This window comes from Boleophthalmus pectinirostris, unplaced genomic scaffold, assembly GCF_026225935.1.
Source record: "Boleophthalmus pectinirostris isolate CB_2022bp ecotype Guang Dong unplaced genomic scaffold, ASM2622593v1 HiC_scaffold_18, whole genome shotgun sequence".
Lineage (NCBI taxonomy): Eukaryota > Metazoa > Chordata > Actinopteri > Gobiiformes > Gobiidae > Boleophthalmus > Boleophthalmus pectinirostris.
The window spans coordinates 21057452-21073131 of NW_026571133.1; the positions used below are offsets into that span (position 1 = coordinate 21057452).

The 15680-nt window shown below is 38.8% G+C and overlaps 1 protein-coding gene across 1 annotated transcript in view; it reads left to right on the forward strand.

Annotated features, from left to right (window-relative positions):
- The first annotated feature begins 5309 nt into the window (after positions 1 to 5309).
- usp6nl (USP6 N-terminal like) overlaps positions 5310 to 15680 on the forward strand; it is a 31474-nt gene continuing 21103 nt past the window's right edge. The window contains exons 1-2 of the mRNA XM_020926355.2: positions 5310 to 5702; positions 9835 to 9941. Coding sequence (XP_020782014.2) covers positions 9938 to 9941 — 4 coding nt within the window. The 5' untranslated portion in view covers positions 5310 to 5702; positions 9835 to 9937. The remainder of the gene's footprint in view (positions 5703 to 9834; positions 9942 to 15680) is intronic.

Consider the following 15680-nt stretch of genomic DNA (forward strand, 5'->3'; position numbering starts at 1 on the left):
AAAAATACATATATGTGCATATGCCTAAAATCTCGAAGTCATCCTGGTAGGGTCAAAAGTAACAAATCGATAAATAATAATTCTGTCAACTGGACAAAAGCAAAATTAACACAAACTCAGAGTTGTGTGTGGTACCTCTATATGTTCATTATATGTAAAGAATCATTTCCTTTTCTATTGACTTATATTGGAGTCACATCTCAATCAAAAGTCTAAATTGGGATTGGTACATTAGTGATGGTATAGTCCACTGTCCACTGTTCTGGGCGAGGTGCGTCCACTGTGTGTCCCCTTTGTGTCGAGCCCACTCCTGTCATGCCATTACAACTGCATCTCCTGTAGAGAAAGAGGAAAGAGAAGTCAAAGGTCAAAGTTCACGTTTCATTCACTGATGGTAAATAGAATTACAGTGTAGATATGCTTAAGCAGCAGGTCTCTCAACATCCTCATTTTCACTGGCTGCTTTCACATCTGAACAGTTGTATTGCAGTTGGGTATAATCCATGCATTATAATGGCAAAGATAGGTTATTTATACAGTGTTACTATGTATCACCTTAAAACAAATATTTTAAAACCCAAGTCCAAAAGGTTAGCACTAAAGAAATAGACAATAATGTAATGCAAAAATTGCTGTATCGGTATAATTAAACGGCCATTGTCCATGCTTATTTTGAAGTAGATAAATATTGCCAATTATTGTAATTCAATGAAAAACTGCTAGTATTGGAACACTGGTTTTATTGGCCTTTCTGTGCTTTTAAAATCCTTAAAAGTAAAAATTTGACACCAATATGGAATTATGGTTTCACTGCAGATATTTCATGCAGACCATGGGCATAATCAAGCTTTACTGAACATTTAATATTAAAGTATTAAATCAATTATATGTTATTATATGTTGTTATATATAATAAGATGCCAAATATCATAAATTACACTTGGTGTAATCTGGACTATTTTAAGTATCATCCATGAGTGAAGGGCATCTTGCACACATTTAGGCATCTCTTCTTTCAATACGGCAGCGGTCCACCAGGCCTGTTATTAAATATTGATTGTGAGATTGAAGTGGAGCATACAATACACTGGCCCTGATCTGTGGATCTATGGATAGATGATATTGCACCTTTATTACTGGCCCTCAGTTCCAGAAAACGTCTGCAGTTCACAATTGTATTTTCCACAAGACCTTTTCTTCTTTTTTTGTATTTTTGTTGGTTGACTTTTTTATTTTCACTCATAAAGTAATCTTAAGATGTGAAAGCAGCCAGGAAGCAAAGGTTTGGTGTGTTTTAACTTTGCACTCACCACCGGCTATATCTGACGTCCATCGGGATTCATTCAAGGTAAGACCTACACTGCCAGACGCTATATATACTAAATAAAGTAGTGAAGGCTTGAAGGTCAACACAGCGCAAGTAACAGTCACTTCAATTCACCCATTTTTTCTTCATTTTTTTTATTCAGACATTTTTCAAGACTGGCTCAGTGCTTCTTATGAAGTTTGATAGAAGGATTTAAAGCTTGTGAAGAAGCTTTTAAGAACAGAGTTTTAACAGAAATAATGATTGGTAATAAAAGAATGCGAGAGACGATTAGGCTGGTGTTTATGCTGAACTTCTCTAAGCTTATTGGAGCTTAAGACACCATTGAGAAAGCTCTGTGATTCACAGATACACATGGCAATCAATATACAGCGCACAAAAATAGACAGATAGTTAAAAAAAAATGTATTTGAGGAAAAAGTTCTCACATAATCTCTCTCTCCCTCTCTCTCACTCTAAAAAATACACAGAATGTTTTTTGATATGAACGCAATCTCAGAAGGCCCCTTATTCAATAAAATATTAAAATATTCTAATATCCATACTAAATATTACAATATACCATAGCCATAAGGCTATACTAACAAAGTCATAGGTCTTTTTTTCTTAATTAAATTTTCTCAAGTGTGAATATGCTAATGTGATTTTTCCTCATCATTTTAAATCATTCTTACTAAACTATTAATAAACTATTTGATAATTATGAATTAAGTCTTTCTTCATGCTGTTGTCGTTAGTAGGCTATTGTAATTTAATTCTATCAATTTGTATTTTCATTTTAAAGCTGTGAATATTGGCCTAAATTATCTATGATTTCACACACAGTGTGTTAACATTATGGTTAGAGGGAGAATTAAAGATTATCATTTAAATGGTTGAAATGAAAAATGTAAATTGGATCAATTTACACTAAACAGGCCTTTTAATTGAGATGGACAATCTCTAATACAGGGCAGCTGCTGTTAGTGAAAGTATTCACTGACAAACGAAACCACCCATTCTTCTAAATAACCTCAAGTGCAAGAAGATGGGAAACATAAATACAGTCTATTGTTCTGAACAAACCTGTAGTTTAATTTTACATATTTGGAACCTGTCACTGAGTGGAAAGGAAATTTCTCAGTGTGTTGTGATGAGTGGGGACTGGAATCCCAAATCAGGGCCGGTAATTAAATTATAGCTGATCAAAGGCTGCAGGAAGAGCTTTTTTCTGTCTGTTTTTGTATTTTTACATTCCTCCATCAATTCCTCCTCATTCCTTTGAAGAGCTGAAGTGACTCATTCTCTCTTTTTGGAAAAAAAAAAATCACAAGTCTATTATGCTTATGCAATTCCAACATTGTTTGGTGGAAGGTGAAGTAGTGAAAATTGTTACTAAGAGAAAATGAGTCCATAATTGTGGTGCAATGCTGCCCCCCTATGCCTACAAAGACACATGAGTGGAACAGGAAGAAAAAATGTAGAGTTTATCTTTAGATTTTTATACAATACTTGAGTAAAACAGAATGTAGACCTACAAACTGTTCCGATCTCCACTTCCAACACTCTGCACACAGTTTTACTACAGAATCCAACTTTCACTGATTTCACTGTTCTCTTTTTGGACTTATGCCAGTCTACCAGCCTCAAAGCAACCTCAGCATCCTTTCATATTCTCTCTCTCTATTCCTGTGTCTTCTGTATCCAAGCATCTCTTCTCCATCTCATCCACCAGCATGAGAAGTTCAGTCCTGCCACATGTGAATCACAAAGTTCACTGGAGAGAGAGAGAGAGACAGAGAAACAGAGGTGGAAGATATAACATTCACTCTATGTAGCCTATAGTAAAAATACTGAATAAAAACATCTCAGTCTAGGATTTAGAGTTGGTTGGCTGGTGTTTAATCCAAGTTGTGTGATTATAATTTATGTGAGAAATGTACTATTTCACTGAAGTACCTTCCAGGTGAAGAGGGCGACTGCATTTTCTCCTGCTGTAGCTCGTTACACCTCTTTGTACGTTTGGCTAAGAGTCACCACTCTGCACTTGCTTGAGCACTTGTGGGTGGAACTGATGTTAAATTTGTTGCAGACAGCAGTAGCACAATCAGCAACTTAATAGACCATGAAATCAACACTCACAGTGGGGCGAAGCTAGACTCATGTCCCTCTCATTGTCCTCTTAACATGGTCACATGACGCATTAGGATAACAAATAGGCTGTAACGCTCGGCTCTAACAAGGTAAGAGCAGCAGGTCCGTGGCACACTCCCACATCGCTCTATAAAACATATTGCCACACTTGATTAGCTTGGAGCCACAATATTGTTTCAGCCACAGAGTTGGAAAGCTACAACAGATGCGTCCATGCATTTATATTCACCTTTTATTTACCAAAGCGCAAGTCCTTGACAGATGATGGGCATGTTCAATAAAGGAACACAGCAGGCCACAAATGGGTAAATCAATCACTGAATTAGAGTGAGTGTGACATTGGTGCAAGAGAGACCACTCACTTATACAACTGAACAATTTGGAAAAAAATAAATAAATAAAACTTTGTTTGCTTTCTATATATATATATATATATATATATATATATATATATATATATATATATATATATATATATATATATATATATATGTATAGCTCAGGTCCTCCTAAACTTAGCTTAAGAGTAGATCTTTGCTGTTTTCGGCCTTTTCCAGCTCTTCATTGAAGCCCTAGGTCCCCTCTAGTTTCTTGTGTTCCTTTTCCTTGATGTTACGATCGCTTGGTATTGCAATGTCCACCACCACGGCTTTGCCTTGCTTATTCAGCACTACTACACCACTACGTCTGATTGGTTCGACATATTACCATTCTGTCAGTCTGTATCAGAAAGTCATTCTCCATAGCCTTTGGAGGTTGGGGTCTCCAGCCCGTACTCTGCATAGATGTTTTTGTGCGCTATGCACGCCACTTGGTTATGTCACTCCATGTATACTTTCCCTAGCAGCATCTTACACCCTGCAGTTATGTGCTGGACTGTTTCAGCAGCCGCGATGCACAGTCTACATAGTCATTAAAAGTCACCCATCTTCATCTTCATGCAGTGCGCTTAGGGCTCTTCCACAAATCAAACTCACATCGGCACTGACTACTGCTGCTCACCACGCACAGGACCTTTTCAAAGGAATAGCCTACAATTCAAATAGGATTTCTGTAGACTTTACTGTAAGTGTGATTTTTTTTTTTTTTTTTAGAATAAAATAAATAAAAAGGCATGCCCCTTAAGCTATTTCAATAAATTATAATTTTAGGCTATAGGCTTGGCAACAGTTTTACAAATTGTCCCTGTATTTTTTCCATTTGCAGGGCGAGAGTGGGTTGCATAGCATCTTTTGTCTATCTGGCGAGCTCCCCAAACGAGTTAGGCGTTTAATCACATGTCTGTTATCACAGTAAATTTATAATTTAAATGTCTAATTTTGTGCTCTCATAACCTGTATTGATGTATAGTTCATGCCTATACGAATACCCCATCTAAAGTTATAGTTGTTACCCGGTTTCATACAACACTTTTAAAAGGAGTAGCCAGCTCTCTGCCATTTTCGTTTCATAGGCTAATAGTAACTCACAGGGGGTTTTCATACGCTGCACACATTTGACCAGCAGAGGTCAGCCAAAACAAAGCTAAAACGTGACCATCACCTATAGTCTATGGTAATAGGATATTATTAAAAATGTTAATAGAAATAAACCTAATTTTTAAAAAGAAAGAAAAAAGTTGCCCAATGAAAACTCTAGCCAGGGAAAGCAATTGAACCGTTCACCTAAGTGCTTCCATGGTTTAAGTAGTCTATGTAGCATTTCACTGTTTCTAGAGCATGGAAGTATAATATCTTATTATCCATGGTCTAGAGACACGCTGTTTGCGTAAACCGCAAAATTGTGTTAGTTTCAGACTTCTGCTATTCCCTATTATATGGGCCTAAATAACAATAACTTACACTTGTATTATGCCAAAATAACCATCTTTATGCTCAAGTTGACCATTATGTATACTCAAGATGGGACATAAGTGACACTTTTATTTTATCACTCACACAGTCATTTTTTTGTTTTTTGTTTCTGTAGCCTCTGTTAGTGGTGGTCAGTGACTACAGCACTGAGTAGTGTGTGGGGCATTGGGGTTCGCAGGGTGGAGGACGAGCAGCGGCACCAGCCGGTGAGATGAGAGGAGGCCGGCGGGCGGCGCATTGATACCTGCCTGGGATTCTCACGGCTTTCCAGAGTTTCACAAGTGCCCTGGACTTCCTGGTACGGGACCATAGACATTTTCTGCTCCTGTGTGGCCAGGGAAATACCCGTGGCTATGTAAACGAAAGGAAGCCGTCGAGCGGAGAGCAAGGTGAGTATTTGCTGTAATCTCTCCCGTGTTTTGAGCCGATGCTGTTCGCTAATGTAGGAGCAGGGAACTTGCCGAGCTCATGAAATTTCATCTGTCAGTGCAAACAGCGTTTCTGTGGGGCTCAATGACGATGGTCCTAACGATCGCTTTCAAAGTAAAATGAAAACCTCTTCATTTATATTTATGGAGTAAGCTGGATGTACGCACAGATATATTCAAGCAGCTCTACACTTACGACACAAGTATGCTTGGTTTGGATACTGTAAACTTTGTGCTTATTTGTATTCACCGAGGCCTACCTAGCCATACCCACTACAATATAGCCAACCGCGTACATTATGCGAATTTCCGGTTTGTTTCTACAAAATAAAACATGTGATTTGCCTACTTTAATATGTCGTGAATGTAATCTCTACCATACGAATACGAAAGGATCTGTTGAGCCAAATAAGTGTGTTTAATAACTCAGGGATTCCTAACAAAGTATCACGGTGAGTCACCCACCAGTAGCAGAATGTAGCACTTTAAGCCCAAGTAAAGGACTCATGATTGGTTGATGTTTTGCTGTCCCTGGATCTTGGAGCACATGCCATGCCACTCATTTTATCATCTTAAGGCAGCTATGTTTGTGTACAGTAAAGATGTTTCAGTATTTCTTCACATGAGCAATAAGGCATTTATAATATACCTATTTAAATCCACCATTGTTTTACTTGTTAAGCACGAAATGCATGTAGACTGTCCTAACCAATTTAATTAATTTAGTATTTAAGTTAACTATGAAGCTAGGCTATTGTCTGCTGGGGAGTTAACTTAATAACTGCTGTCATCTTACTTTGAAGCGGGTTTAAGGATGTTGCTGGAATGATTTTTGGGGTGGTGACCACAGACTCCCTTGCAATCCTTCCTATCCCGTTTCAGGATAATGCGGCTTAATGTAGTCAGGGGCTTTGCTGTTTGAAAACACGAAAAATATGTTACGTTATTACGGCTGCTCAAACAGGTTTTGTTTTTTTTTTTTTTAATCAGACGCTCATTTAGCCCCCCACGGACGGAGAGTCTGTGAACTCACGTGTTGGTTTCGGATCCCTCTGCTCTGGCAGCGGTTTCTCGGTCCGGATATAATGAATGGAGTAAAATGTCAGGCTTCAACTATTTGCTTTATCAGCTCTCTTTGGAGCTTTTGTGCTTTCCTGATCAGTCAGTGATGAAAACATACTAGAACTAAGTACACCCATCATGTAAAACAATATAGGCCTAGTTTAATGAGCAGTGTCAATAAAAGATAGTAATAGCCTTGGCAATGTGAGGATAGTAAACATTTTACATGTTCCACTATAGAAATAATACTTTACTGCACCTGCAAGATCAGGATACTTGGTAGGTCCTTAAGGTGTACTATACATTTTCTTGTGGATGGTCTGCTACTTACTTGTGTCCATGGAAATGTTATTGTTTTGAATGTTCCACAGTATGAGAGTAAACTCATTTCCCATAGAGACAAGCAGGAGACTCTGCCAGGCCAAGTTATTGGTCAGATCTGTGGAGAAGTGAGCCTGCTCTCAGCAAGAATGCCTGTATATATATATATATTTTTTTGATCAGTAACACACCTGTAACTGAGTAAATGCAAGATACATGTTTCGAAATGCAAATGCACTTGTTCATGAAAAAAATGGTTCAAGATTCAGTCAGTGCACTTGTCAACATGGCATGCAATTTGCAGTTTAAAAAAAAGAGAGAAGTGGATAACAGATCTACTTTGCAATGTTCAAATTACTGAGTTTGCTGTGCTTCTCTTTTGGCTTTTTAACAGAAAGGAAATAGAAAAGCCCTGTTGTCATTGGGGTCAAAAGCCCCAAATGAGCCATCTTATGTCCTTCCTCTCCTGTGACCCACTGACGGAGAACCTCCACAAGCATCTAAATGGCACTATAATCATAAAATCACATTTTGAACATCTTCTTTTCTTGAATAGTCTATTTATGTGCCAGGGTGCAAGGTGTTGAGTGGCTTCTCAAACTAAAGCTTTTGTTTCACTAAATGCCTCTAACTTAGAAACAGGGTTTAAGGTCCTTCTCATGTTTTAGTCTCCCCTTTTAAATGTCCCCTCAAATATATTTTTGTATTTTGTCTTTGTTATCAATAATAATAATAATAATAATAATAATAATAATAATAATATATATTATTATTATTATATATAGAGAGAGAGACTTTACTGATACCAAGGAAATTCAAGTTTTGCTGCAGCAAGCTGCAACATTTACACTGCTCTTCTCAAGTCACCTTTGTGTCTCAGTCAGAGGTCTCAGTGCAGTTTAACAGGAGGACTGGTCAGGTAGGGTCAACAGATCTTGTATTAGAGCAGTTTGAGGAGAGGAAGAGCCAAAAGTGTCCCTCCTCTGTGTCCTGCAGCCTGGGTATCACAACAGTGTCCAGGCGGAGCCAGGTGAACACAACAAGAAAGACCTTGTTCTTACTTTGCTCTTGTGTTTTGGTTGGAGATGAAATTGTTCATTCCCTCAAAGTACTTCCTCTGGAGGAAGTACCTCTGCCACATTTGCTGCTACATATGGCCTAAAAAGCCTGTAGCATCTCAAATGCCCATAGCTAGCTCCTTACCTAGCTTTTTAGCTATCCTCTTTCACAGTTTCTATGGATACAGAAAAAACAAACAGTTAATTTCACACAATTCAGCAGTCCCTTATGTTCACTCTTCCTGACATGTTGCCCCAGCGGCAACAAAGAATGGGTCAAATGCAAAAGACAAATTCCTCCTACAGGGGCAATAAAGTATTCCTTAGCCTTACCTATGCTAATGCTTTTTCTTTACTAATTGTTTTGAGCAGATTTGTGTATTTTTCTTGAACTCTTGTTCAGTTTTCTGTCTCTAGTTAAAGACTTACTATAGTTCTTTTAGTCCCCATTGTTCAAACGATAAACCATCTACCTACAGTTGCCTGTAATGTCTGTTATAAGTGCAGAGCAGTAGCAGTAGCAGTATCTGGTGCCCAGATGTGCTCTCCACAGGCAGGTTGTGCATTCCCTCTGTATTCTGCTCTGAGCTGCTGCTGCTGCTACTGTGGCTCTTTATTGGCTGCAGATCCCCTCTGGCTCACTGCTCTCTCTCTGTTTAATGCCAGCTTTCAGATTGCCCCTCTAAATCTGATACAATGGAAAGAGCTTGATACTGGTTTTGATACCACAAAAAACACACAATAGAATGAAATTTTCAACACAAAATAGTTTCATTGTTATTATGTGATTATAATATTTCTTCAGATTTAGATAAAAGCCCATTCTAAAATTATTCAGAAAAGGCCCATCTTTGCCCTTTTTTTTTCCAATATCAAATACATGCAGTTTCTTATAAAGCTGACAGTAATGCTGCTTTAGATTTGGGTTTGTTGCATTAGATTGAGGATGATGTTGTGCTTTCAGTATGAAGCGTGTTCATGTCAGGGCAGATGTAATGCATTTGATGGAAGCCAAACCTGTCTGGGATTTTAAATACACCATCGCAATATTTAATCTCTTTAGTCTGCTGATTTTACAACTACATACAGTCTATGAGTACAACATAGCGCTGCTTAAAGCACATGTATATTATTATTAATCCTATTATTTTGTCATAGCCTTTTGCATCTATGTATGAGAGTTATGTAACATTCATTTAGAATTAACTAAAGACAACTGATGATAAACAATGTTCAGTGAGTGAGGTGCCTTTCTCTCCTTCTGTTCAAATGAACGCTGCACTCTGCAGTGTTGATGATTTGTCATTCTGTGGCGTGGCAACTTTCTGCTGACCTGAGCTGCTTTTCCTGGAGTCTGGAGGATATTGGATCTCTTAACATCTGCAGCAGAGGCATTCCCAGCAACAAGAGGGGGGCTTCAGTTCATCACCACCTCTTAAATCTCCCTCCAACTTCAGCAAATGGATCAAATTACACCTCATTACTGTGGCCAGATTACTGTTATTTATGGACCTACTCGGCAATTAGAATAGGGGGATCATTGATACACATGAAGCCTCTATTATTAATGCCACAATGTCGATTCTGTGATGAATAAAAGCATTAACTTATAGATGGATTGTCCTTCTTATGTGTTGCTTAATGTCTTTTAGGTCATGAGTGCCTTTAGGAGAGATCCAGTGGATTATAAACTCACCTGTCTGAAGCCCTGCCCTGTCTGGGCCCATCCTGGTGCCCCACCACCGGCATCACACCATGAGTGAGTACAGAACTATTACAGTGCCTTTGTTTGCTTTATACTGTTCCATAAAGTTGTGCCTTTAGTTGGTGAGTACATGTCCAGGTGCAGCTGTCACAAGCCAGGAAGTTGTGGTGAATGGAAGTATAGAAAGTACTTGTGAAAAGGTCATCATAAGATCGGCATTACTTCTTTAATACTTATTTTAAGCAACTCAGATGCTTGTTTGGGTTATATAATAGAGATGCACAGGTACAGTATAGTAGCCACAGTGATGTTCTAACTCTAGCGATTTGCAGCAGGCTCTAGCCCTTTCCCAAAGGTACGAACATATGGAAAAGCAGAGCGAGCATGTGCGATAATGTCCCGTACCTCATCAGTCATCAATCACCGTGTGTGTGGAGGCATGGCTGTCTCCAGCACATGGACCGCTGTGTGGCAGCAGGCTGTAATGGCACTGCATCACATGTGGACGATGTATGAGTCATCCAGGAGGACACAGCACTGTACTGCCTCATATTGTGCTGTAGGATACATGCTACTAGAGCAGGCTGGGCCAAGATGATGGCAAGAATATGAACATGTATTATCTCAAGAACACTATCGATTGTCACTTCAGCTGCATATGATGTTGTTCATGTTGTTTTATACAACCCTTTTATTGTTTTTATTTAGTATCAGTGAATTGGGAAATCTCTCACTCCCTTTTATTTCTATGTGGAGGTGGGCCCCTCTGACTGCCCATAGATAAAGAGACTCTACTATTGCTGGACCCTTCCCCCATGGTCTCCAAGATCATGGAGCCCTCATTTACGTGCCAACAGGCTGTGCACTATAGTTATGTAACAGACTATGACCAGTGTTGGGAAGGTTACTTTTAAAATGTATTCCCCTACAAATTATAGATTACATACGACAAAATATAGTTCGTAACGGAATCTATTAAATTACTTTCAGTGAGTAACGTAATCTGAATACTTTGGATTACTTGATATTGTCATGCTTTTTTAAAACAACATGATTGTAGCAACTACATCCTGAAAATTCTTGTTTGTTCTCTTCAAATTGTCTGTTGAGCCCAAGTCTCCATGAACAGGTAATTTTTTTGCGGTAGAGAAGCAAAGATGAGGAAATCTGAACATTAGTTGTTTTATCTGCCAAAAGAAAATAAAAAGTCCAATCTGTCCTTAACCGTATTAAAAATATTATTGATAGAGAAATTATTTTTATATGAAATCACTGTTGCCTTCAGTTATGTCCACCCTAATGTTTGTGTCATATTGTTTATTTAAAAAATAATAGTAATAAATCACTTTCAGTACAAACAGAAAGGCGCCAGCCCAGTAAAAATCAGTAATATTTGATGTTTTTTACTCAAAATGATGCAGAATCAGATTCTTAACAACGACAATTATTAATGACCTCGTCCATTGGGTGACTGATGTCACCAGCGTTAACAAGACGTTTATTGCTGCATTCTGTTTCCAACAATGAATGGAATTATCGAAATAAAACTAAGAAAATGGGGTATAGCCCAAAAAGTGAAAACAGGAAAATACTGCCATGTAATCCATTTATTTTAACAAAGTAACTGTAATCCAATTACCACTCACTGAAACAGTAACTGTAACTGAATACAGTTAGTCATAATTTGTACTCTGATTACATAACTCCAGTACATGTAATCTGTTACTCTCCAACACTGACTATGACCTGGGCACAGCTCACCCTCTATACTATAGTGCTTCTAAGAAATAAATCAAAATTATAAAAAAAAATACAAGTTTTTTAAAAACTGATCATGTGCAAAGCTTTACCAGAAAGAATAGCTTTGCATTCTTCTTCCTGGCATAACTTTGATATTATGCCTCCATTTCTAACCTCTCTGACATTTTTGTTTTCTTTAAGTTCACACTCGGAATGTGTGAGTGCTGCAGATCTGTGTACTAGAGTCCTGCACTGGGTTACCGGGGCAACCCAGCACATGTGAGGCCTTTACTGGAAGGTGATTGGATTAAGTGCACTTTGGCCCAAGCCTGTGCTGAGAGGTTTAACCCTGCTTTTTCCTTTGTGTGTGTGGCCACCTGTGCATGTTTAACCAATGTGTGTGTACATGGTTCATGCATAATCCTGGGGAGTGATGAAGACTGACCTAAATGTGTGAAGAGCAGGAACATTTGTGTAGATTGTTGTTCTTTTAACTGAGCTTATACTTTTAGAAAGGGGTCTTTATGTTGTAGTCATTTATTTCAGCCTTTTAATATGCCCATCATATGTCTGCACATTATAGCCCTTGCAGCTCCTTTGTCATTTCAGTGTTTTGTTCAGTTATAGTAACGGAACGGACAGTCTGTATTGAAAATCTTTAATAATGCATTATGGGTTTAATGCTTGTAAAACAACACTGTGCTTTATTCTGTCCACTTCTCCATTTTTTTTGTCCACTTCTCTATCCTAAAAGTCTGCTGTCCACAGAGTCATTTAATTGAGGACAGTTGATTGGCACTGGTCAAACCAGTGGTCCTGCCCCTAACATATGGAGCTGTGAGTGTGTGGGGGGGGGGGATCTGCTGTCAGCCGGGCTTCAGGGTGTGGTGCTGCTGATAGCTACACCTGGTGCCTGCTCTCCTGGACTCTATACTGTCCTCTGTGTTTACCTCAGCTGATCCAGGCTCAGCTCTCATACAGACACAGTCACACACTGTTGAAATTGAGCAGCTTCCAGGTGTAAACATCCTCAGACTTTCCTATGTTGAGCAAAAAGTAAGGCCTTACTATTCCTGAATGTGATCATTGTACTGAGACAGTCTGATTTTGAAGTGAAATTAAACTTGAGCTAATGACAAAAAGAATTTAGCTATTCCAGCATTATTTGTTTTTCTTATAATTGTTGTGATGATGACACTTCTAGACTGAAGACATAATAATTCTGGTGTGAAATAATTGAGTGGTCACAGAGCAGTCTTCTGTTTACAGAATGACTACTACAAAGATCGGTATGTTTGTTCAGAAGTAGCACAGTTTCTACTTGCTGGCAAACAGGTCCGACCACTCTGCACGCTTCATTTACCTGATACATTGCCATCCTAAAACCTACTGTGAATTTAAACTTTAACAGATTTGGGATTGAGATAAGTCGTATTGTACCTTTCCTGCTGATGTTATTTCACTGTCACCAGATCTTTATTGGATCTGCTTGACTCCTGTTGAAGAGACCTTTTAGTATCACACTGCCAAGGCATGATTATCACTGTTTTTCACTGCAGGCACAAAACACTCATCAAATTCCCCAAACACTACTCTGTGTTCCTGTTACTCCAGCAGGCTCGGCTCTCTATGCCTTGTAATTTACTGTCCTAGCACAAACAAAACAGACAAAACATTAAAAGCAATATCATCTTTCTTTGTGAATTAAAATTACTGTGTTCATTGTCAAACCAAAGGATAGGAAATATTCCATAACCCAAATATCATTCTTTTTACTATATTTTCATGTGAATATTGGAGAATGCTGTAACTGCCACTAAATGATCATCTTTTCAATAAATAGTTTCAAATAAAAGGGAGGGATGCACTGTAGTTGTATCTTGCTGATTTTATCCGCCTGCTGCTCTGGCTTCAGTGTGGTTAGTTTTCCTATTAAAAGGGCCCATATAATGCAAAAATTACGAGGCTTTGGACCATGTCAGGATGTATTCACAGCAAACAGTTACCTACAGTCAGGCCTGTGCAATTAATCAGATTTTGATCAAATCAAGACTCAGTCATTTCTAGTTATCAATTATAAGCTTGGATTGGCTCTAGACCTTTTAAAACAAAAGGTCTAGAGCCAATCCTCTGTCAGTAAAAGGAAGTGGTTTGGAATTGAAACTTTAAAGAAAAAGTCTAAAAAATGCATAGTATAAAACATATAATATTACACACAAATCACTTTGAACGTTGAATTTTATTGAACTGTTAATTAATTAATTAAAAACATTATGGACTGGCCTCAATGACTAAATGCAGGTGAATAAGAGGAGCCCTGTCTCTGTTTTCTGGCCTCTGTTCAGTATAGTGAATGATGCTGTGTGCTGGTGTGTACAGCGGTGCGTTTGCATGTTTTGAATTATAGCAGTGGGTGTGGAGGGGCAGCGGGGGGGCGGGAGCTTTACAGGAAGGAAGGCTTGTTGGAATATGATTACATCTGTGTGTTAAAGGGAAGGGCAGCAGGAGGAAATGGAGCCACAGACCTTGTCCTGGGGGCATCAGCGTGGAACTGTAGCATGCACAACACACACACGCACATGCACAGACACACATACACATGCACTGGGCTGGAGCGGGCATAGCTCTGTGGTTTACCTACTGTACAGGGAGTAAGAGAGAGAATGAGAGAAAGAGAGTGAGAGCAAGAGTGGCAAACTGTGTTCCTATGAGAGACCTTTTTATTTCATTGTTGCTTCCACCATGTGTGAAGAAGGCTATCTGTCATGTTGATTACAGTTAGCACAGTTGCAAATTTAAGCAGAAACCTCTAATGAAATGTGAACTACCACTTCCTAGAAAACAGTGAATCTTTAATGTGACCTCATCCTGTTGGGTGGGTGTGGATGTTTGGCTTTTCTCCAGCTGTACAGGAATTTATCTGCTTTTTTAATATCCTGACTTTACCTGTTCTTTCAAATATGCCCCCACCCTTTGAACTTGAACAAAATTTTTTTACAAGAAATCTGGCTGTCTCACAACTAGTGAAATAACATTTAAGGAAGTAACTTTTTTTTTATTTTTTTTTTAGAATTATTATAGTAAATAGTTGTATTTTGGCTTTTATTGTGAAATTTACACTTCTTGTATAAATGTTATGCTAATCATAACCTCATAAAAAGCATAACAGTATACATCTGTAGGAGCTGGAATTGCACCTCCAACCTGTGGGTCAGTGGATCTAACTGCTCTCCCAATGATGTTTATGTCAAGAGTGGGACTCAAACTACGGACCTTCGGATAAGAGGACAAGCACTGAGGTACTGCTGCCCTACATGTCATCATGTATATAGCCCCCTCCCTGGCCTGGACCCCAGCAGATTGAGGCTGTGGTGTAGGAGCTGACTTGGCTCTCTGATAAGCCCTGGTTTCTTGTACTAGTGATGGATGTCGTGGTAAACAAGTGTCCAGACTCTCTCTCTCGAAACCAGGGTCAGAGGGTGGAGGGGCATGGACTGTTCCTGTGACAAACGCCTGCGAGCCTGTCAGCCATGATGAACGGCACTCACCTTATCGACCAATGTCACACAGGATAGATCTGATAGACTGTGTGGCCAATTTATGTGTTTGTGTGGGAGAATTTGTAAAGACTCTCAGCACTCTGCAGGCTCTGTACTATACTCCAGCAGGTTTTTGTCTGGTCAGATTTGTAACATGTGCTTGTCTTACTTATAGTGACATGTACATCTTATTTTGTTTTATTTTTTGCTATACTCATGTTCCACCTTTGAGCACTATGCCACATGTTGGCTTCTCCTTCCAGACAGTCTGGCAGAGATGAAGTCTGAGGGTGTTCTAATCTGTGTCCTTGGTGGCATAGAAAATGTTACATTTGATTTGGGACAAAAACTCACTTGTAGACAAGGGCTACACTATGTACACTTTACTGTTACATGTTTAGATCAACTCAAACCAGAAATTTGATTGGCTTAATTCCTGCTTTGATACTGGAAAATACAACATAAATTGTGTTGCAGAATAAACAGGAAATGCCTATTTGGAATGAACAGGAAA